This window comes from Dermacentor variabilis, chromosome 3 (genome assembly GCF_050947875.1).
Source record: "Dermacentor variabilis isolate Ectoservices chromosome 3, ASM5094787v1, whole genome shotgun sequence".
NCBI classification, from domain to species: domain Eukaryota; kingdom Metazoa; phylum Arthropoda; class Arachnida; order Ixodida; family Ixodidae; genus Dermacentor; species Dermacentor variabilis.
In genome coordinates this window covers 76,961,949-76,984,847 of record NC_134570.1, presented here as the reverse complement: position 1 = coordinate 76,984,847, position 22,899 = coordinate 76,961,949, and the positions used below count along the sequence as shown (strand labels likewise).

At 44.9% G+C, this 22,899-nt stretch overlaps 1 protein-coding gene across 1 annotated transcript; it reads right to left on the bottom strand.

The window, feature by feature from the left end:
* Window positions 1-9,994: 9,994 nt before the first annotated feature.
* On the bottom strand, window positions 9,995-21,826 carry LOC142573996 (uncharacterized). Its single transcript, XM_075683196.1, has 4 exons — window positions 21,543-21,826; window positions 17,776-17,849; window positions 13,903-14,035; window positions 9,995-10,220 (listed from the first exon to the last, which is right to left on the bottom strand). Exons 1-4 carry the CDS (start codon window positions 21,631-21,633, stop codon window positions 10,051-10,053), a joined length of 468 nt encoding a protein of 155 aa, XP_075539311.1. The 5' UTR covers window positions 21,634-21,826; the 3' UTR covers window positions 9,995-10,050.
* Window positions 21,827-22,899: the final 1,073 nt, after the last annotated feature.

Sequence of the window (22,899 nt, the reverse complement as noted above, 5' to 3'; positions counted from 1 at the left end):
GGTTAGCATATCTTTTTACAATGTTTTACATCAAAAATATCTTACAGGTGGCTGGATAGGTGTTTCCCAAACATGCTGGACAGGAAACAGTTAATGTTCTCACATGTGACCTTCATGTAGTGAGTTGTCGCTTGGAGTCCACAATCTGCGATCTTGACAAAACTGACAGGAGAGTGAAAAATGCTTAACTCGCTCCGCAAAAGTGCTTTTCATGAGTAAGAAGTTCCAAGAAATATGGTGAAAATAAATTTTAGTACACCGAATCAACTGACGCCTGAAGGGGATGCAGTATGAAATAAATATGTATTTATTTTAGTTAAGATGCATAATCCTGGCAATTGAAGCAACCGATCGCACAGTTCTTCTTTTCTTTCTTTTTTTAGCGACGGTTTCGGACGCCTAGAGAGCCTCAAATATCTGGGACACTCGCGTAAGGACGCATCAGTTTTCTTATATCTTTACTCACGATTAGCAGCTTTATAAAAGCACTAGACCCTCTACCAGCTTTCAGCGTGGCAATTTCCCGACTCTCGCACATACTACGTGAATGTCACGTATAGCTCAAGAATTACTATAGTAGCGCAGCAGTGTGACAAAATGAATTCTGACCAGCTATCGTGTAGCGCTCGGCGATGCCCAATAAGCGACATTTCACCCTTAAAAGTATCTCAAGACCAGCGAAATAAATAGTTCAACCAATGAATGTTTGTAAAGATCGGGCTTGTTTAAATGAAAATTTTCTTTGTATGTAATATTTGTTAAACATTTTGGCAGGTTACTGAACTCGTTATCGAGATTAAGGAAAAATGTCTGAATTCACGCTTGACGTTGCGACAGTCATTAACTTCAACATTGCCTCGAATTCAACTACGGTGCTGTCAACCTTCGTGTTGTTCTTTTGGCATTCGTGAAAATTATGGATCTAATCTAACGATAAAATCGAGGTCTGTCGAAAATTTGGCCACAGAAGTCACTGGTGAATTTAGATGATGTTACGGAAAAGTGTCTTAAGGATTTCACATATTGTACACAGATACAAGATCATCATCATCATCATCATCATCATCATCATCATCATCGTCAGCCTGGTTACGCCCACTGCAGGACAAAGGCCTCTCCTATACTTCTCCAACAACCCCGGTCATGTACTAATTGTGACCATGTCGTCCCTGCAAACTTCTTAGTCTCATCCGCCCACCTAACTTTCTGCCGCCCCCTGCTACGCTTCCCTTCCCTTGGGATCCAGTCCGTAACCCTTAATGACCATCGGTTATCTTCCCTCCTCATTACATGTACTGCCCATGCCCATTTCTTTTTCTTGATTTCAACTAAGATGTCATTAACTCGCGTTTGTTCCCTCATCCAATCTGCTCTTTTGTTATCCCTTAACGTTACACCTATCATTATTCTTTCCATAGCTCGTTGCGTCGTCCTCAATTTAAGTAGAACCCTTTTCGTAAGCCTCCAGGTTTCTGCCCCGTAGGTGAATGCTGGTATGACACAGCTATTATACACTTTTCTCTTGAGGGATAATGGCAACCTGCTGTTCATGATCTGAGAATGCCTGCCAAACGCACCCCAGCCCATTCTTATTCTTCTGGTTATTTCAGTCTCGTGATCCGGATCCGCAGTCACTACCTGTCCTAAGTAGATGTATTCCCTTACCACTTCCAGTGCTTCGCTACCTATCGTAAACTGCTGTTCTCTTCCGAGACTGTTAAACAATACTTTAGTTTTCTGCAGATTAATTTTCAGACCCACCCTTTATGCTTTGCCTCTCCAGGTCAGTGAGCATGCATTGCAATTGGTCTCCTGAGTTACTAAGCAAGGCAATATCATCAGCGAATCGCAAGTTGCTAAGGTATTCTCCATTAATTCCTATCCCCAATTCTTCACAATCGAGGTCTCTGAATACTTCCTGTAAACACGCTGTGAATAGCATTGGAGAGATCGTATCTCCCTGCCTAACGCCTTTCTTTATAGGGATTTCGTTACTTTCTTTGTTGAAGACTATGGTGGCTGTGGAGCCGCTATAGATATGTTTCAGTATTTTTACATACGGCTCGTCTACACCCTGATTCCGTAATGCCTCCATGACTGCTGAGGTTTCGACAGAATCAAACGCTTTCTCGTAATCAATGAAAGCTATATATAAGGGTTGGTTATATTCGGCACATTTCTCTATCACCTGATTGATAGTGTAAATATGGTCTATTGTTGAGTAGCCTTTACGGAATCCTGCCTGGTCCTTTGCTTGACAGAAGTCTAAGGTGTTCCTGATTCTATTTGCGATTACCTTAGTAAATACTTTGTAGGCAACTGACAATAAGCTGATCGGTCTATAATTTTTCAAGTTTTTGTCGTCCCCTTTCTTATGGATTAGGATTATGTTAGCGTTCTTCCGAGATTCCGGTACGCTCTCAAGATCATGAGGCATTGCGCATACAGGGTGGCCAGCTTCTCTACAACAATCTGCCCACCATCCTTCAACAATTCTGCTGTTATCTGATCCTTCCCAGCTGCCTTCCCCCTGCCTTCCGTGATACAAGATCAACAAGCCAAAATGATGTTTTGATTTGTTGAGTTCAACGGTCACAAACGAATACACGAGCAACATGAGAGTCACCGTAAGACAACATGAGAGTCACGATAGTTTTTGAATTTTGCCGCGATCACTATCTCGTGCTCATTAAGGTAACGCCATAGGCCCTGTAACAATGCGCGGCGGGTGTTAAACGAAAATATTCACCGTCAACACATTCGACATAGGTCAGTTAGTCTCTGCATCCCACCTCCTTGAATGACTGCCTCATGCTCAAAGCAACACGCATGTTCACCTTCAAACTGTTGCTCCACTCTGCCACGGCTTATGCCTTGCTCTTCAGTCCTTGAAGGCCACTGTGTCTTTTCTGAGGGACAACGAACAGGCTGTGCGACATTGAAAATGACGTTACGAAGTACTGTCACTTTAACCCGACATTTAATCATGTACAGACGCGTGCGAAAATGGTTGACTCCACGGGACACTTTAAACAACTATTGGACATTCCTTGAGAATAGGGTGGCAAAAGTGGCAGATAGTCCAAATACTTAGTTATGCTAGAGAATTATGTCCAAATACTTAGACACAGCCTTGATTCCTCATTGCCTTATTGAGATTCTGTGAGGCGGCCGGAAGAGGTAGCCGCCGTGGCCACTGTTCATTTAGACCGGCCAGCCATGGTGCCGCAGGATCTCTGGAGCGGCCGATACCGCGACCGCTCAGGTCGAGCGCCAGCGTGTTCTGCTCTCGCGCTACATGGACGTGAGCCGCTGTCTTCTTCACCGGCTCTGGAGGCGATAGTCGCGCCGCTACAGGACCCTCCTTCTATAGTGCGAATCGTGACGGAAATATGTGCAAAAGGCGCGCGTATAGAAAGAAGAGAGACTGCAAGACTATTAATACATAAGTGGCAATTCGCAGCGTCCCTTAACAAGTCCAAGTAAAGTCCGTGTCGCGGAGAAGGGCACAAATGGTTATATGGTGGTCGTGGCTGAGTCTTTGAAACAGGGTACATTGACTTTTGCGTTGAGGACGTCGTCTTACCTTGTCAACATCTGCATACTCAGTGCGGTGCAACTAGGCGAGTAGAGTTGATACGTACTGGCCGGTTCTTGGCGCGGGTCGAGAGTTCAGATCCTTGAGGGGAATAACGCTGAGGACAGTGTCGTCGAACAGCGTGCAACGGTGGCAGTGGCGGAGAACTGCGAGTGTCAGTGTGCATTGCCGCTCTTCTAGATTAATGCTGCGTCACCATTTCAACTGCGGGTATACGGTTGTGCGTACTGCGACGACCAGCAAAACCTTGTCTGGAGATGGCGGCTCGTTTGTTGTGTAATTTGCCAGAGTTTTCGTCAGATAGGCCATACGGAAAGCAGATGCTGTCGTCGTTGGTAGCGTCGTTCTAGATTAATGCTGCGTCACCATTTCAACTGCGGGTATACGGTTGTGCGTACTGCGACGACCAGCAAAACCTTGTCTGGAGATGGCGGCTCGTTTGTTGTGTAATTTGCCAGAGTTTTCGTCAGATAGGCCATACGGAAAGCAGATGCTGTCGTCGTTGGTAGCGTCGAATTCACGCAATCCGAGAGAGATGTAGCAGGCAGCACTGGCAGCGCATACGTTGAGAGGGAGGCGCCGCTGCAGTGATGCTGTAGTGCGAAACAACGACCTGCCATAAGCTCTCGTAGATACCCGGACCTGTAGATGTCTGAGCTCCAAATGAAGGCCGTCTGGCAGCTCGCGACTTGTGCAGAGATAACGCAAGTGTTGGCCACTCACATTGTTGACGTAAAAGTGATTCTCGAGCTGAAGAAACCCAGATGGCAGAGCCGCTCCTGCAAAACTTCGATAAGCCGTGCATCCGCGGAAGGTGCGAGCACAGAACATCGGAAGGATCGCCTGCTGCTGCTTGCAGTGAAATCTCGAATGCCAATGGCATCAGGGTTGTGGTGGTCGCAGAAGGCATCGCGAATGTTGTGCTTGTGTCATCACCATGCCAGCGAGAGTGGAATTTGCGCCTAGTGGAGCCTGTGGGAGAGGTTCTGAACCGGTGATGAGTGAGCTGCCCCCGAACGGAAAGCGGACAGCTTGCGGGAACGTCCAAGGAAGGAGAGCGGCGGACCGTAGCGTAGCCGAAAGCGCTTGTGTTTGGCCCCGTGAATTCTTCGAGAAGAGTAGTCGCGCAGCTGCCTTTGAGATGGGGCGGAGGCCCACGTACCGCGATGTTGGGACCGGCGCGTGCTGACGATCGGCATGGGTGGACGCAGGCGATGTGGGACAAGAGGGAGAATGACGCTACGGTTCAAATGGCGAGATCTATTGTAACTGAGCGCTCGAAGTGGCGTATCCCTTACAAAAAGGAGTTTAGAGGGTGTATAGAAAGTCTATAGACTTCTTCTAGACGACTTTGACTTTCTATAGATTTGGTATTTTGTTGATACAGAGACAGTCTGTCTGTTGACAAAAGGGGATAAGGTTTCTATTTCTTTTCTCTACTCGCATTCTATAGTCGCTCTGTGGAAAATGTCGATAAGGTGCTTGTTTCCTCTTGTCTACTTCTCCTCTATAGACTACCTATACACGAAAGTCGATAAGGTGTTTGTTTCTTTTTGTCTACTTCTCCTCTATAGACTACCTATAGACGAAAGTCGATACAGACTCTATTTATTTTTGTTTATTCTTTGTCTATAGACTGTCTAAAGACGAGAGCCGATAAGTTTTCTATTTCTTTTTGTCTACTCCCGGTCTATAGATTTTCTACAGAAGGAAGTCTATAAGCTGTTTGCTTATTTTTGTCTACTTCACTACCTCTAGACAAAAGTCGATACAGACTCCATTCTTGCTGATTATTCATCTATAGACTGTCTATAGACGAGAGTCGATAACATGTTGATTATTTTTGTCTACGCCTCGTTTATAGATTGCCGATAGACAAAAGTTGATAAGCTGTTTGTTTCTTTTTGTCTGGTTCCCCTCTATAGACTACCTATAGACAAAAGTCAATACGATCTCTATTAATTGTTGTTCATTCTTGGTCCATGGACTGTCTATAAACAAGACTCGATAAGGTGTTGATTATTTTTGTCTACTCCCAGTTTATTGATTGTCTAAAGACAAAAGTCGATAAGGTTTCTATTTCTTTTCGTCTACTGCCATTTCGTAGTCTGTCTATAGAAAAGAGTCGGCATGATGCTTGTTTTTTTTATACTTCCGCCCTATAAATTACCTGTAGAAAAAATTCGATAAGGTGTACATTTCCTTTTGTCTATTCCCAGTCTGTAAATTTCTTGACACACACTTTCACGTGCCCACACACACACACACACAAACGCACATACACACACACATATATATATATATATATATATATATATATATATATATATATATATATATTATTGAAGTTGGCCCACTAGGCAAAACGTCAGACATATATCGGGCAAAAGACAATGAATATTGTTCATTTTCTGTGGAATTGTAACTCCGAGGCCGGCGTCATTATAAGGAGTGTCCCAATTAACTATCATGCACCAAGATTTTAAAATATGCAAATCCCACGTACCTGGTAAAAACCAAGGTAATGTTTGCTGTCGCTTGGAGATACTATAATATTATTTTTCCATTCGGCTTAATTAGATCATTACTTTTTATTAATTATTCAACTTTTAGGTATTGTAGTTAGATGAAAAGTGTCAGTGAGATACTTGTAGAGCAACATGCGAAACTCCCGATACAGCTTTCTGTTGTTCAATACGTGCTACATAAAAGTGTTTTTCCGAGCGTGAAAGGAGTCTTTGAATATACGCAAAATTGCCGCGCGATTGGCCGCTCGAGGCACATTTTAGTATTCGCGGGCTTCTTTCACACTCGGAAAAACACTTTTATGTAGCCCGTGTTGACCAACAGAAAGCGGTATCGGGAGTTTCGCATGTTGCTCTACAATTTTTTCATTGAGTCTTTTGATGTATAATTATAATAACTAATAAGTTGATTTATTAATTAAGACTACTTGTCTAACCAGGGGAAATGCAAAAACAATATGAGTATCTCCAAGCGATGGCAAACGATATTACCTTGGTAGTCTCCAGCTACGTAGCATTTGCGTATTTTAGAATTTGGCTCAAATTAAGTGAAACACCCTCTATACTTCTTTGCGATACAAATTATTCTTTACGGTTTCCTATATCACCGCCGATGAAGGCGACAGGGTGGAACGTCACCAAAGGCCATGTTAACTTGAGTGAACAGCTCGTATACCGTTTGTGGTAAGGCGTGAGATGAACTAGAAAACAGCCGGTGCTGTAAAAGTCTTATTGCTTCAGGTTTACATTAACTTAGAAAAATTAACTATAGAAAAAAGTCATTAATCTCGGCCCAAACCGTGTACGCTGTAACCAAGCGCAGGTACCGGTGGATAATACGGAGCTGTGGTAGATATAAGCCACTGGAGTTGCATACTGCTGAGATTGCTTTAGAGCCTATTTGTAGACTTTAGTATACACATAGGCTATATACCTCCGCATTAGTTGGCAAAATATGACCTACGTAGTCGCTCTCGGCAATCCCAAGACAGTCTTCACAGTTGTCGTAGGGTCACTTTTGCGGCAGTAGAATAAACAAAATAAAACGCCGATTCAATCGTGATAATAGATGTTATGAACGACAACTTTAGTTGCAGCGGATTCCAAACAGGCATCAAGCTAACAGCACAGAGACTCGTAATGTTTGTCGCTTACAGCCAAGATTTTGTGAGTGTGCGATGAAACAATGTCACGCATGTGGTGTGCGCGTTGTGTATCGTCCGATTCTCAGATGCTTTTCACGTTGTCCTCATAACTTGGCTGCATCACTAACTTCGGGTGGTTTTTAGTTGACTGGTATCCTACACTATAAACTCATCAAGGTTTCTCATTCACTTAAAATATGTGCCAAATCCTCTGAGCCCACCCAGTCATTCGCAGGCGGTATGCCTGCGCGGCCACGCACATGAGTACGTCATTGCATTACTGATTGCTTTGACCTATCACCGGAAAAGAAAATTAGCACTAACATATGTACGGGCATCACATTTGGCGGTACGCCGGAAGATATGCTAGAAATGCACTGTATTACTCATCGTCGCTGGCGATAGTGCAAACGCCTGACGGGCCCTGTAAAGGCTTTTACAAATAGCGCATTCATCCAAGTGTGCGTTCCAGTTCCATACGATAGCCCACAGCGTTTGTAATAATACAATGCGCCAACGTATTTCCTTCATCCATAAAAAAAACTGAAAAATGGAAAAGAAAAGCAACCCATTTCGCGCGCATGGCGCGCAGAGAGAAAGAGAGAGAGAAATGAAAAGGGAAAAGATGCTCGGACTTCTCGGAGCGCGTAAAACCTCGTCACCTTAAGCGCCTGCGCCTGCGCAATGGCAGCACCGGCGGCACGCCGTCTGTCCACGTCAATTTGAATTCTCAACAACTGCGCCATGAGAATTGGGAGGCCCGGGCCTGGGGCCGCCTGGATGGCCACTGGGAGCTGCTGCTCCCGTGCGGCCTATATGGCTCGCTTGACGGCCCAAAGTTGGTCTTGGAGTTCTGGGCTGAGCAGCGCGGCCGACCAACGCGCCCGTAGATTTTCCGGAGAGGCTGCCATTTTATCTTGATATATTTCACATACCCACAACATATATTAAAGGGTGGCTTTAACAGACTTGCATAGCTTGCACATATCGCTCTCGTATATAGAAGTAGCAGTATTTTTAAGGCTCCCAGCAGCCAATCCAAATATGTGCTACCGTAAAAGCTTCCGCAGCACGAAACCTGCGATGAGTTCAGTCACTTGTAGCTTAGCAACTTAGCCGAAAAAGTTAGAGAACAATAAATTAGACGCTCGGGGAAGCACCTTTACACGCTTCAAACTGAAGGCATTGGGTTTGACAATACATTTGGAAGATTTTTTTTCGGGTCTCTTTTATGAAAAGTTTAGCAGCATGAGTTATTTTCCTGTCTATTTGAAACGCGTTAAGCGCCTTCCGATGTTTCGGCGTTATGCAGTTTACGGGCTGTTATTGGCTAGGGAGCTGCTGGAACTGATTCGCATTTTGACAATCAGGCATGGTATGAAGCCCTTGTCGTGAGTAACAAGTGTTCCGGTGTTCATTACTGTTGCATTTATTGCCGTCGTTTTGGACAAGATGTCAGCGATATTGTCCCAATTTGTCGTTTCACCATTAACTGAAAAGATTCTATTGGGACCTTCGCTTGAACCTCGTCATCAGCCTGATAGTCTGAAGGCTCCCAACAAATTTTGGTATGAGAGTGGTTTGGACAAGAGACGTTGAGGAGTCTTCGAGCGTGCAAGATTTTCCCCACCATCTTCATCCTCATAATCAACGTCTTCTCTATTCTTTCTGTCTACGCTCTTTCCCCTTCCCACAACGCCGAGTAGCAGGTCAGAACTTTGATTCAGGCCGACCTCTCAGCTTTTCTACCATGATAAATACCTCTCTCTCTTGTCTTGGATAGACTGTAAACTACATGCGCTGTACAAAAGAAAAAAGAGCCAGATTATCCATTTGGTGGTCTTGTCTTGCGCAGGAATACTAGTTGAACTGAGGGGTGCGGCAGCAGAGTGCGATTGGAGGAGGCAACTGAGTTTGGCAGTTAGCATCTCGGTTATACCTTCGGCAAAAGTGTTAAAAAGTCGCTCCATAACTATTGGGATCGCCTTGTCAATAGCTGCGACTACTGCGGCCGAAATTGTGGCTTCTAGAGATGTGGACGGACGGGATGCAGGATGTTCTAACCTCGCGCGACATGCACATGAGCCTTCTCCTTCTTCGCCGGCTCTGGAGGCGATACTTGTGCCGTTACAAGTTCAATGTTCCAAAGCACCCCTCAAACACACACACATATACACTTCCTGCTTGTGGGTGCTGGGCAGGCCATGGAAGCCATTGTTGCTTTTACGAGCGGAACTAAACTGTTACTTTTAATTCTTGTTTAAGGTACTCTGTATTCATACGCCCAATAACAAATCTTCGAGTAGAAGCGACGCCGACATATGTGCTAGCCAATGTAAAAATGAGGGTTAAAACAGAAATGTGGGTCAGCTACATTCGCGCATGGGGGCACATCGCCTTTCCCTCCCGAATCGTCGCTATCGTCATTCTCTCCATTTCTGCAAGGTATTGGTTTTTTACAAATTGGTAACTCATGGTAACAAGTCAACAGCGCGAGCAAAAGACGACGAGCAAAGAAACGACAGGACCAGCACAGGTCCTATCTCGTTTCTTTGTTCATCGTCTTCTTTTTTTTTTTGGCATTGTTAACTTGTTATTCTCCCCCTTTTTCTTTTTTTGTTCTTTTCACCCCCTTACTTAGGTCGTCCTTGTACGATTTTCTCTCTCCGGGGGAGGCCTGGCATAGTCAAAGACAATCACAAACAAGAGCCGTCGAACAAGGTGCGTTCAATTACAACAAAGTTTATTCTCTACTTTTTCGGGTCCCTATAAGCGGGCGCCACTAGAGGAGTTCTAGCCTCTGCGTCGTTGCACAGCTGCGGCGCTTCTCCTTGCCGCCTGGCGCTGCTGGCCCGGTTCCAGGCGCGGCAGGTTGTTCGGAGGAACGGTGCGGTTGTCCCCGTTGCTGCGGCCGCTGGCGCCGCAACAGGTGCCGCTGCGATGCTTGTGTGCCTGTACGCGAGAGACAGACGAAAAAAAAACCGAGAGCGCCGCGATAAACAACCACAGCCCAGAGGGGTGCAACTGACCACTTGATGAGTCAGATTACCTATTTTTGGTCACGGCGATCTCTACATTGCCGACAACGACTTAGGAGGACGGTATAAAAAAAGAGACTACGTGCGGACAACATGAGCGCAGAATTTTAAATACTTCCTCTTACGAGAAAACTTTCTTATGGTAGAACGTGATTATCATCAGACGGAAAAACGATTGCACCAGACTCAGGAACGATTAGACATAGATAGCAGTCAATTCCTTTTTGTTATTCGTAAAATAGGCGAAGTTTGGTGGCAGTAAGGAGCAGCTTTCTAAAAATGTCTTAGTGAAGAAAAACATCAAAAACAAGAAAAGAAGGTACAAAGAAAAGAAGGAAATTACAAAAATTTGTCAGAAGTCTATAGTCAAATAACAAAACACTAAGACAGCAAGTTTATGAATCACAGGCGAAAAGATATTAAATTTCAAAATTTGATGAGAGTAGAAGAAAAGCACAAGCGTGAACAAGTCAAGGGAATCCCGAGAAAATTAAGAGGCACGCAATATATACTATTCACAAAAAAATATCGAAACGCTGTCCACGAAAAAATCCCGTAGAGCCTTCAGAGCTAATCTCTATCTTTTTTTTGGGGGGGGGGGGGGGAGGAGGGAGGGCGCGACCAGGCTCCAAACACCTTTTGAGTTACAGAAAATGCCCAGTCGCAGTCATAATCATCATCATCATCAGCCTAGTTACGCCCACTGCAGGGCAAAGGCCTCTCCCATACTTCTCCAACTACCCCGGTCATGTACTAATTGTGGCCATGTTGTCCCTGCAAACGTCTTAATGTCATCCGCCCACCTAACTTTCTGCCGCCCCCTGCTACGCATCCCTTCCCTTGGAATCCAGTCCGTAACCCTTAGTGACCATCGGTTATCTTCCCTCCTCATTACATGTCCGGCCCATGCCCATTTCTTTTTCTTGATTTCAACTAAGATGTCGTTTACCCGCGTTTGTTGCCTCACCCAATCTGCTCTTTTCTTATCCCTTAATGTCACACCCATCATTCTTCTTTCCATAGCTCATTGCGTCGTCCTCAATTTCAGCAGAACCCTTTTCGTAAGTCTCCAGGTTTCTGCCCCATATGTGAGTACTGGTAACACACAGCTGTTATACACTTTCCTTTTGAGGGATAGTGGCAAGCTGCTGTTCATGATTTGAGAATGCCTCCCAAACGCACCCCAGCCCATTCTTATTCTTCTGGTTATTTCAGTCTCATGATCCGGATCCGTGGTCACTACCTGCCCTAAGTAGATGTAGTTCCTTACTCCTTCCAGTGCTTCGCTACCTATCGTAAACTGCTGTTCTCTTCCGAGCCTGTTAAACATTACTTTAGTTTTCTGCAGATTAATTTTCAGACCCACCCTTCTGCTTTGCCTCTCCAGGTCAGTGAGCATGCATTGCAATTGGTCTCCTGAGTTACTAAGCAAGGCAATATCATCAGCGAATCGCAAGTTGCTAAGGTATTCTCCATCAACTTTTATCCCCAATTCTTCCCACTCCAGGCCTCTGAATACCTCCTGTAAACATGCTGTGAATAGCATTGGAGATATCGTATCTCCCTGTCTGACGCCTTTCTTTATAGGGATTTTGTTGCTTTCTTTGTGGAGGACTACGGTGGCTGTGGAGCCGCTATAGATATCTTCCAGTATCTTTACATATGGCTCATCTACACCCTGATTCCGTAATGCCTCCATGACTGCTGAGGTTTCGACTGAATCAAACGCTTTCTCGTAATCAATGAAAGCTATATATAAGGGTTGGTTATATTCTGCACATTTCTCTATCACTTGATTGATAGTGTGAATATGGTCTATTGTTGAGTAGCCTTTACGGAATCCTGCCTGGTCCTTTGGTTGACAGAAGTCTAAGGTGTTCCTGATTCTATTTGCGATTACCTTAGTAAATACTTTGTAGGCAACGGACAGTAAGCTGATCGGTCTTTAATTTTTCAAGTCTTTGGCGTCCCCTTTCTTATGGATTAGGATTATGTTAGCGTTCTTCCAAGATTCCGGTACGCTCGAGGTTATGAGGCATTGCGTATACAGGGTGGCCAGTTTCTCTAGAACAATCTGACCACCATCCTTCAACAAATCTGCTGTTACCTGATCCTCCCCGGCTGCCTTCCCCCTTTGCATAGCTCCTAAGGCTTTCTTTACTTCTTCTGGCGTTACCTGTGGGATTTCGAATTCCTCTAGGCTATTCTCTCTTCCACTATCGTCGTGGGTGCCACTGGTACTGTATAAATCTCTATAGAACTCCTCAGCCACTTGAACTATCTCATCCATATTAGTAACGATATTGCCGGCTTTGTCTCTTAACGCACACATCTGATTCTTGCCTATTCCTAGTTTCTTCTTCACTGTTTTTAGGCTTCCTCCGTTCCTGAGAGCCTGTTCAATTCTATCCATATTATAGTTCCTGATGTCCGCTGTCTTACGCTTGTTGATTAACTTAGAAAGTTCTGCCAGTTCTATTCTAGCTGTAGGGTTAGAGGCTTTCATACATTGGCGTTTCTTGATCAGATCTTTCGTCTCCTGCGATAGCTTACTGGTTTCCTGTCTAACGGAGTTACCACCGACTTCTATTGCGCACTCCTTAATGGTTCCCATGAGATAGTCGTTCATTGCTTCAACACTAAGGTCCTCTTCCTGAGTTAAAGCCGAATACCTGTTCTGTAGCTTGATCCGGAATTCCTCCAGTCGCAGTAAGCACATACATATATATGAGTCGTATCGTAATGCACTGAAACGCTGACATTCTATCACATTCTCATAGACATCATATATGGCTTCAGCGACAATCTCTTGCTGGGTGCAGTCTTTGTAAACCGCAGCAGATGCTCATGCCCAGCAACGTAGCTATTATGGTCAGGCTGCTATCATGACCTAAACATGTGTCATGGAATACTCAAGTTGGTAGACCCAACGAGGGACACGTATATAGAGCGAGATTACGCCGCGGATATCGCGCGGCTTAAAAATGGATGCATGGATGCCGTGTAACACCACGACAAAAATAGGATTCCATTTAGTCGCTGTGAAATGCGGTATTGAAAGAGAATAAGTTTGCGCAAGCGCCAATGCAGCACGGTTTTCATCATAAGTCCGTGCCTAGCTTGAACGCCTGAGCAAACTATCGTACAGAACTTTAAAGTGGTGACATAGAGGCATCGATTTTAATGGCCTGCTATGGCTTGCTATGTTAGAATGCGCCACCGTCACTCACCTGAAAATCGAAAAAGAAGAGAACGCGCCAAAAATCTACGCATACAGTAACAACTCATTTCCGTACGTATCTCAATAACTCCACATATGTTTTCTGTATGAATCTTATCTACATCATGTGAACTGCAGGTAGACTGCGCGTCATATTCGTAATAATGTGGAAAATATATGAAATTATTGGATGCGGATAAGGTGATTTGGGGGGAAAAGAATGCAAATCACTGAACGATCAAAAGCAGTGGCCATTTTTGCCTCAGGTTAAACACAAAAATATGAAAGAGAGATGACATGTAATTTAGCATTGACTGTGGAGCGGCAACAATGCCTTATTTCATGCACTCGCCACTGCGCGGTTTTTTTTTTTTACCTGGTGATTCGTCGCCTGATGGCTGTTCAATGTCGTTGTCGAAGCAGTCGATTTCCTCAATTGACGCAATCGGTGCACACGTCGCTGGTGGTTGTGGGCGACCAGGCACCCCAGTCTTCCGACCATCATTACCCTGTGTGATGCGTGAGATTAGCAGTGGCGTGTAGCCAGGGGATAGTTCCAGTGGCGCTAACAGCAGCGCTAACAGCGGCAAAAAAAATTATGAACGCTATAGACAGTCTCCTAGCTGCACTGCAGTAACTTCTACCTAAGTAGTAACTTCTACCTCTGCCCGCGAAGATGACTGTGCTGTGCTGTGAAGCGTACACGTACGCATTCCACAGAAACAGTATGCTGTGCAGCCCTCATCATGTTCACCATACCACCACCCTCCTTCCTCTTTACATCCTACCTCTGTTATTCCCCAAACCCCTTCCCCAGTGTGGTATAGCAGGCTAGAGGCACTTCACTCAGGCCGACCTCTCCCCCTTTCTGCCATTAAATATTCTCTCTCTCTCTCTATCAGGGGGTGGCACACCAAGCCTGCCCCCCTCCCGGCCGAGAGAGAGAGTGAGAGAGAAAGCGAGGAGAGAAAAGACAGGGAGGGCAACCAGACGAGCGTCCAGTTTGCTACCCTACACTGTGGGTAAGGGAAAGGAGGAATAGAAATAGGAAAAGATGAAGAGGGACCACTGAGTGCACGTGGGAAGATGCACAGAGGCACTACACGCCGAAATGTCTGTGTTTGTATGCAGTCTTCCTTGCCCACTGCCCCCTTCCTCTCCCTCCCCGCGCCCGCGGTAAGGAGCGTGCGCCCCGCCCGTTCCCCTCTCCCGCCTGAACAAAACTTTCTGGCTACGCCACTGGTGATTGGAACACGTGCATGAGGTCCGATCGATCAATCAACCATTCAATAACTTACTAAAGGAATGAATTAAACAAACCTATTTCAGTACCCACGAACAACGCTTTCCACAGGAGCACATTTGCACCAAACACCATATGCTGCAGCTTCGCGTATCCTGGGAATACTCGACGCCATAAATGCATCACGACGATGGAATGAATGACGGCGATGGTATGGCCATGGCGGCATCATAATGACCACGGATGCATGACAACGATGTAGACGACGCGTTGCCGACGTGACGAAGACAAAACGACGACAACATGATGACAACGGTAAGACGACTACTAAATAGGGACGAGTATGTGACCACGCTGGCATGGCGACGACAAAACGATGGCTGCGGAATGACGATGATTGGTTAATGATGACGTGACTTCGGTGGCATGCTGACGACGACATGACAACGCAGTGACGATGGCAGAGCGAAGACAGCGGGGCGTTTACGATGGGACGACAACAAAGGAATAACGAAAATGAAACGAATAGATGAAACGTCGACGGTGGTATGACGACAATGGCGTCTCTATGTCAGAGCTCACGTGCACGCTTACGTGCATCAACTGATCCCCCCAGGCCGCCTCTGTTTGCGCTATATCCGGTGCTCGTTTGCACTACGCCAAGTAATGGCCAATCGGCAAAACAGCAGCATCAGCTACGGGAAAGTAAAAGAAACAGGCTGAGAAAGCTTCGGCCTAAAAGAATGGACGCACGGACAAAAATTTGCAGACTCCACCCACATTTCTGAATATATGCGAAGCGAGGTTTTCGTAAAGTGGTTAATTAAATGCTATAAAATTCGGCAGAACCGCTCTCACGGTGACTGCCAACGTTAGTTCGATTATCATTAAACCAATGTAGAGACACACCGTATTGCTAAGACACTTTTATGTAATATTGGTAGGGGCCATGTTGAGATTTCCGTTGCTTCAGCTATAAGCAGCATACACTCTTCCGGGATCGGCGTACTTTCCTATGACACAGACTTGCCACAGTCGGCGAGTGAGTGCACAGTCGTTGTCATGACCATGAGGGTACGACGACGACTGTACGAACATAACGGAGTGACTGCGATGAAATGAAGAAGGAACGACGGCGATGGAGTGACGAATGTGGTAGGTAGGACAGGAAAGATGAGATGACGCTTCTGAAATCGTGGTTTTATAACGGCGACCGCGTGACGACAACCGCATGATGACAATGGAATGACAATGAGTGTATGACGACAATGGCGTGACGAAGACCGTATGACGAAGCTAGAATGGCGGGAACGGAAGGACCACGACGGCGTCATGACATCGGTAAGAAAACGAATGCGTGACGTTGAATGTAGGACGACGACGCAATGACTACGATGGCCTGACAACGGCGACGTAATCACTATGGAACGACTATGAAGACAATGGGAGGACTTTTCTTAAGTGATGACGATGGTACGACGACAGCGTGACAACTACAGCATGACGGCACTGGGATGAGGACGAGTGTATGACGATGATGTCATGACCATGATGGCCTGGGGACGACGGTATGACAAAACTCGGAGGACGAAACTGGAACGACGATGATGGAACGACGGCATAACGACGACGGCATGACATCTAATGCGTGATGATGACTCTATAACGACGACAGTGTGACAATGATGGTGTGATGACGACGGTATGACAAGATCCGTATGACAAATCTTGAATTAGGACGATTGGAGGACCACGACTGGTACCTCGACGATGGTATGACAACGAATGCATAACGACGATGACATGACAACGGCAGCATAATCATGGTGGTATGATAAAGACTACATATTGACGATTGAATGAGGACAGCGTGATTATACGAATAAATGACGAAGAAGGAATGAGCTCTAACGACGAATGCCGTAAGATGACAGCAGCTAGATGAATGGAAGGCGTTTCTGAAATCGTGAACGACGGTACGACGACGGCAGCGTTACGACGATGGCATGATGACAGTGGAATGGCGACTACACTGTGACAATAATGACGCGATGACAACGGCATGTCGGGAGTCGGATGAAGCAACTGGAATTACTGTAGTATACGATGAAACGTCCACGACGGCATCACAACCGCGATCACACACTCAGCGGCATAGGCCAGCAGACAACTTGGGTCACTGGATCGAAGTAAGAGGCTAGATAGATAGATAGATTGAAAGTGCCTAAAGTAGGTAAAGTATGCTGATCGCATTAACTGCCTTTGCGGGCACTGTCTGTGAAGGAGGAGCATAATCACATCGTCAATGAATCAGACATACAAGACACGTCGCGCACTATTGTGCCGTGTAACACAGTCACAAAATATCGCACCGTCCGGTATCGATTAGGTAACCCAGCAGCGCCTTTATAGCGGCTGACGCTAATGTCCTCGTAGGTTAGTTTGCAAGAATTTTGCTTTCCGTAAGTGGACGCTTGTCACTAGACAATTGTGGAGGAGAGTGCTGCTCTTAGTTGGTTTAAACGGGGGAACTGACAAAGAAGATGCGAAATTGGTCAATGGTAAAACGGACGCCGACCAAAAACATTAAAAGAAAAGAAACCAAGACGTTTCGGCTCCCATACGGGGGCCATCTATTCACACGTACATAATCATCTCCCCCATTTCGCTTACTTTCATTGTGACCAAGGCCCCCATATGGCAACCGAAACATCTTGGTTTCTTTTCTTTTAATGTTTTTGATAGGCGTCCGTTTTACCCTTGACTACGAGCAATCCCGACCAGACGAGTTTTCGTCGAACTCTTAATTTCAACATGCGCAATTATTTTGCTGAACCCACAAAAGTAATAAAATGGGCTGTTGGCTACTGCTATGATACAGAGTATGCATTTAAAATGTTACTTTAAGACACAGATGGTATGGAAGGATGCAGTCATGTAACTAACTAAACCAAGAAATAAAGTACTTAGGAAGTACTTACTGCGCACGTATAGACGTATACGTACATTTTGACTGTGGTTTCCCCCGCGTTCTTCGTCAGATTCTTCTGAGTCCTCTTCAAGCGGAGTGTAATCTGAAACTATGCGAGACTCTTTGAAGTTAACCGCTCTGACTAATTTAGTTATTTGATGATGTAAGAAATGTTAGGACTTTCTTCGCCGGCTATTCCACATCATTTCATTGTGGAATGAACAGACATAAATGACATGAGAGGAGTAAGGGAAAATGAGCAAGCAGCTTTCATTTACACGTGCGCCTAATATTGTGACTCGTTATCTGTATTTGCTTAAGCATTTGTGATACCTTCAGGGCCAGAGGTATTAAAGCAGAGAGTGGTTACAAATTTAGAAAAGAATAAAAAACAAATGTTTTTGAGGAACACACCATGTTCCAAATTGATGTGAAGCGCAACTTGCGAAACCGTATTCTGACGAATATGCCTGAAAAGCCTTATAACTTCGAACGGATAATATTTGCATTGTCGGATTTTGGAAGCCCGGCCATGAAAAACGCAATCATACACCTGCTTCTTTTCTTTCAATGAGATTTTTAAAATTGTCGGTGTTAGGCTGTGTTATTCTTTCACTTGAGCTGAAATACTTCAAAAGGAGACGAGTTCTTATGCAAAAAATCACGATAAGTAATGAGATAATTAAAATAAAGTTATCTTGAGACACATGTCGCAGTCGAGTGTTGCAAGTAACGGAGTGTTAACGAGCACCACCATACATAACCATGGCAGTGGATATAGAACATCCTATCTATCCTAAATAGTCCATGAGCTTTTTCAGTTGAAGGTAACTGGTCAATAGACCAGCCCATACTACCTGAAGGCATAAAAGCTGTCGGAGTCCAGACACTCGCTATGTAATGAACGAGAAGAAAGAAAACCGAGGGGCCCAAAGTTAATTCTAGTAGACAAAAAAGAATACCCCTAAAAATGGATGGGAAAACGGCGCCACGGTAGCTCAATTGGTATAGAGCATCTTACGCGCAATGCGATGACGTGGGTTCTCATCCCACCTGCGGCCAGCTGTTTTTCATCTACTTTCATTTTCATTTATTTGTCACTTTTATTCTTCAATTAGCAACTATCCTTCATGCCATTGTTTGTTGGCCTGCTTATGATTTCACTAATAAAAATCAGGCCCCTCGGTTTCCTTTCTTCTCGTTCAATATATAAAGTATATAAGGGTCTGCCGAGACCCTGTTGTTGAACAGGCACTTGCAGGTTGAGTGCGGACGCACGCACGAAAAAAACGATGCTTTCTTTCCGACGTTTCGGCGGGGGTCCGGCCTTATGAATATATGTATTGTAACGAAGAAGTGCACGGAATGTCAAGTGGGGAAAACAAGGAAGAAGAAATAATTAAGATAGGCGTTCTGGCGGATGGCCGAGTGTCTGCTTGATTACACTTGCGCCTCCAACAAGTGTCCAGTCACGTGACTGACCGTCCACCCGCATCGTGACGGTTATTCACATGATACTTTTCATTTTTCGCGGGCTTTCCTTATCAACCGGAAAACATAAACAGACAAAATGTACCTGGCTGACAGCATGCCAGCTTTAACTTTCTTGCAATTTCCTACAAATTCTTCATTGACAGCACGGCATTCAGAGCAGTCATTAAAATATAGGAAATTGCAATTAATCATTAAATTGAGTGGCATCAACAAAAATATTAATGGTTGTTAGTCTACTCGGCTGTGAACAACATGTAATTTAGAAGTACTAACTGTTGGGCGTGTTGGTAATCCATAATCAAATAAGCATGGCGCACACGAACAGGGACAAAATAAAAAACACGGACGAGCACAGTCCGTGTTTTCTATCCTACTATCTTGTCCCTGTTCGTGTGCGCCATTTTTATTTGAGAACAATATGTACTTGGTTATTTCGCGTTTTCAAAAACGCGATGGATGATTGCTGGGACACCCTATGTACGTATGTGTGTGCGCGCGCGCACGCGTGTGTATGTGCGTGTGCGCGCGTATGTGTGTGTGTGTGTGTGTGTGTGTGCGTGCGTGTGCGTGTGTATTCTCTGGTCGTACACTGCGGCTGCGGAATAATTTTGACCCCTTGCGATTCCTTAACGGGCGCCTAACTACGCGACAGTTGCTGCATTTCACATTTATGGAAAAAATTTGAAACTGTTTCTGCAGGACGACGAGAAGGAGCATTTAGGAGAAGCCTTGCAGGAACCGCGTAGAATATGTGTCGGTACTCGTGAAAAACCTTGAAGAATGCATGTTGATATTGTAAGACCTATAATGATTTGTCAAAGTTGCAATAATCGCAGTTAAATCTAATGGATTCGTACGCCCTGGGGTGCGAAGACAATTACAACAGACAAGTTTATAAATATATTTGGTTGAAACTTTAAAGGTGGCCAGTATAGAATTACGTACAAGCTGATGTGAACTTTTCATTTATCATGTGCCATTTTAGACTGTGTAATTAATTGACAAGTTCCAATTACCAGGTTATGATATGCGTAGTGCATTTGCTTGCATGCAAGTGCTAAATTGCCTGTTTTGGTGACCTTCGCATCTTTCGATGTAATTAATTTCGTGTTTATCAGCGCTTAGGGAACGTCACTGCCTGAAAAAGGCGCCGACTGTTTTCTGTAACATGAACAAAATAAGTGAAGGGCACAGCCATCGTTTTCAAACAAATGGTTTTGTTGCATAATTGTAACTGCGATCACATCCAACAATTGAGCAAATAGAAGACATACGGCAGCCGCTGTCATACTGGGCTGAGCTATAGCACATAACACAGTGAGAGTTGTAAACGGCGGTTAAATGATGTCGTGACTCGCAAGTACAGCCTTCTTCAAATGTGGCAAGGCCGCCACCCTCGCAGCATGGGCTGAAACAATAGCGCCCGTATATGCTATCTGCAGGAACATTAAAGAACTACGATTGATAAAGAATTCATCTAGGGTTCTGTTCTACGATGTATAATATATCGTAGCTAAGCGGGTGATTTGAGATCCAAAATCCAACCCATTATCAATGTATTTCTAAGCCCGCTGAGGATAAAGATCGTGTTTGAATTAACTTTTGCAGCTTTAAAGTGCCAGAAGTACCAATGGACCACGGTTACGCCACCCTTGCTGAAACTACACTTACACGATCGTTGGATGAATTTCTGGATGGAAAACTTTATTGAGAGTTCTGAGATACGCGATTAACGCGCAGCGGGCCGCTCTCACGTTGTGATGGGCCGGGTAATGATGGCTAATGAAAATATTAAAAGGGTTAGAATACAGCGCAGTAGCGTTAACACAGACACACAACGCGAACACGAACGTGTCTGTCTTAACTCTGCAGCACTGTATTCTAATTATATAACTCCAAGTAGCCTCAGCGCAAGTATTAATTAAAAGAGATGGGCCATAATTTACCAGGCAAGTACATTTAATGTAAATGACTAGTACATGTACTTTTGTACTCAATAAAAAAATTCACGTGAGAGTGAACGCCGAATGGCCAACAGTTAAAAATTCAAAAGAAAAAGTACCGAGAGAGATCCTTTAACACCAAAAGTAAGCATGTTACTTAGCATATACCCGCTCAAATGAGGTTCGAACTCTCGTTACAGCCATAGTCGTCACTTGAATACGTGCTAGAAGTTCCCTTCCATTCTGGACCACACTGTAAGCGTGAAATCGAAATCATTTGTGCCTGCGGGTACCTATGGAGCACTTGCACTTAGTTTTGACGTCACAAGTGCGTAAGCAAAAAGCATTCGGACTTGCGTACTCACGCAGCGTAAGCAGTAGTGCTGCGGCCAACAGTGCGGTGTCGCTACAGCCTGTGGGAGGAGGCTCGTTGACGATACGACACGCTCTACCCATGGACGTCACGTGGTGTGTTGCACGGCCTCTGGTTCTGCAATAGAGGTCGTCGCCTGCCTAGGGACAGAGGAAGTCTGAACCTCGGGATATACTTCCGCGCGACGCGGGAACAACGGTGCCGAAAGAAAAAAAAAACGAAGACAAAGAGTACAAAATGAATCAAAATACATTAAGCGAGAAAAATTAAAGCGTTAAATATGTACTGAGCCATAGCACCTGTGCTTCCACTGGCGCTTTCAGCGCCGCCTAGCGGGCTCGTGTGCTTGCAAAAAAAAGAAGAAGAAAGCGATAAAAGCAGATCAAGATGAGTGGTGACATAAACGTGACTGCAGCTGCCATCGCCGTGCGTCGAAGCCCTATCTACGTCCTCTTGTCGGCACCTGTGAGTCAACGCTCCAGGAGTGATTCGGATGAGGCGTAAAACAACAACAAATATACCGAATTAAATACGAGTGACCAATAAGGCCCGCGTTTTGCTAACCAGGTTACCAAACCTGAAAAACTTGTCACTGAAGGCATTTTATAAAATTATTACTGTACCGTGAAAAAACCAAAAATATATATACATGAGCGGCAAGCCCACTCCCGACTAGCCCTTACTGAATTCGACGCAATGTGAGTGTGCCGGACTCGTGACTTTGTGCAGAGAGCGCGAAAATTGCTACGCCGTCCTGTGCACCCTGACATCACTTCCGTAACAGATGACAGATTTAAAATTTGTCATGACAGCGCTAGGGCCTATGAATGACAAAAGAAAAGAGACAGCAAGACGATCATTCGTGTCAACTAGCACTGTTTGCAATCATGACAAATCAACTATCCCAACAATATATTTCGACCTATTTGTCAGCAAAGAAGAAAAAAAAAACTTTCATATTCGGAGTCTAGCAGACCAGGAAATTGTTGGCCGGTTTAGACAAAGGCCGTGTTTCAGAAAACCATACATCTATTTGTGTGCTTCTAGCGACTCGTTGGTGAATCTTGGCGACTCGTTGGCGTGTGGCGAATCTGTCGTCATAGAATCATGGTTACAGGCGTATACGCTCGTAAACATGAGATTTGTTTGGGCATGTGAGGTACGTACGTGGTGTGTGCGAGCGTGAGCGCCTGTAAGTTTCTTTGTGTGCTTGTGTTTGACAGAAGCTGCTTCATGTCCAAAGCTTATAGTTGTTAAAGCAGTTGAACACTCGACTAGCCCGTCTTTTAGGGCGTTTGTACTTCAACCCCTAAACTGACACAAACCACTCAAACCGACACTCACATATT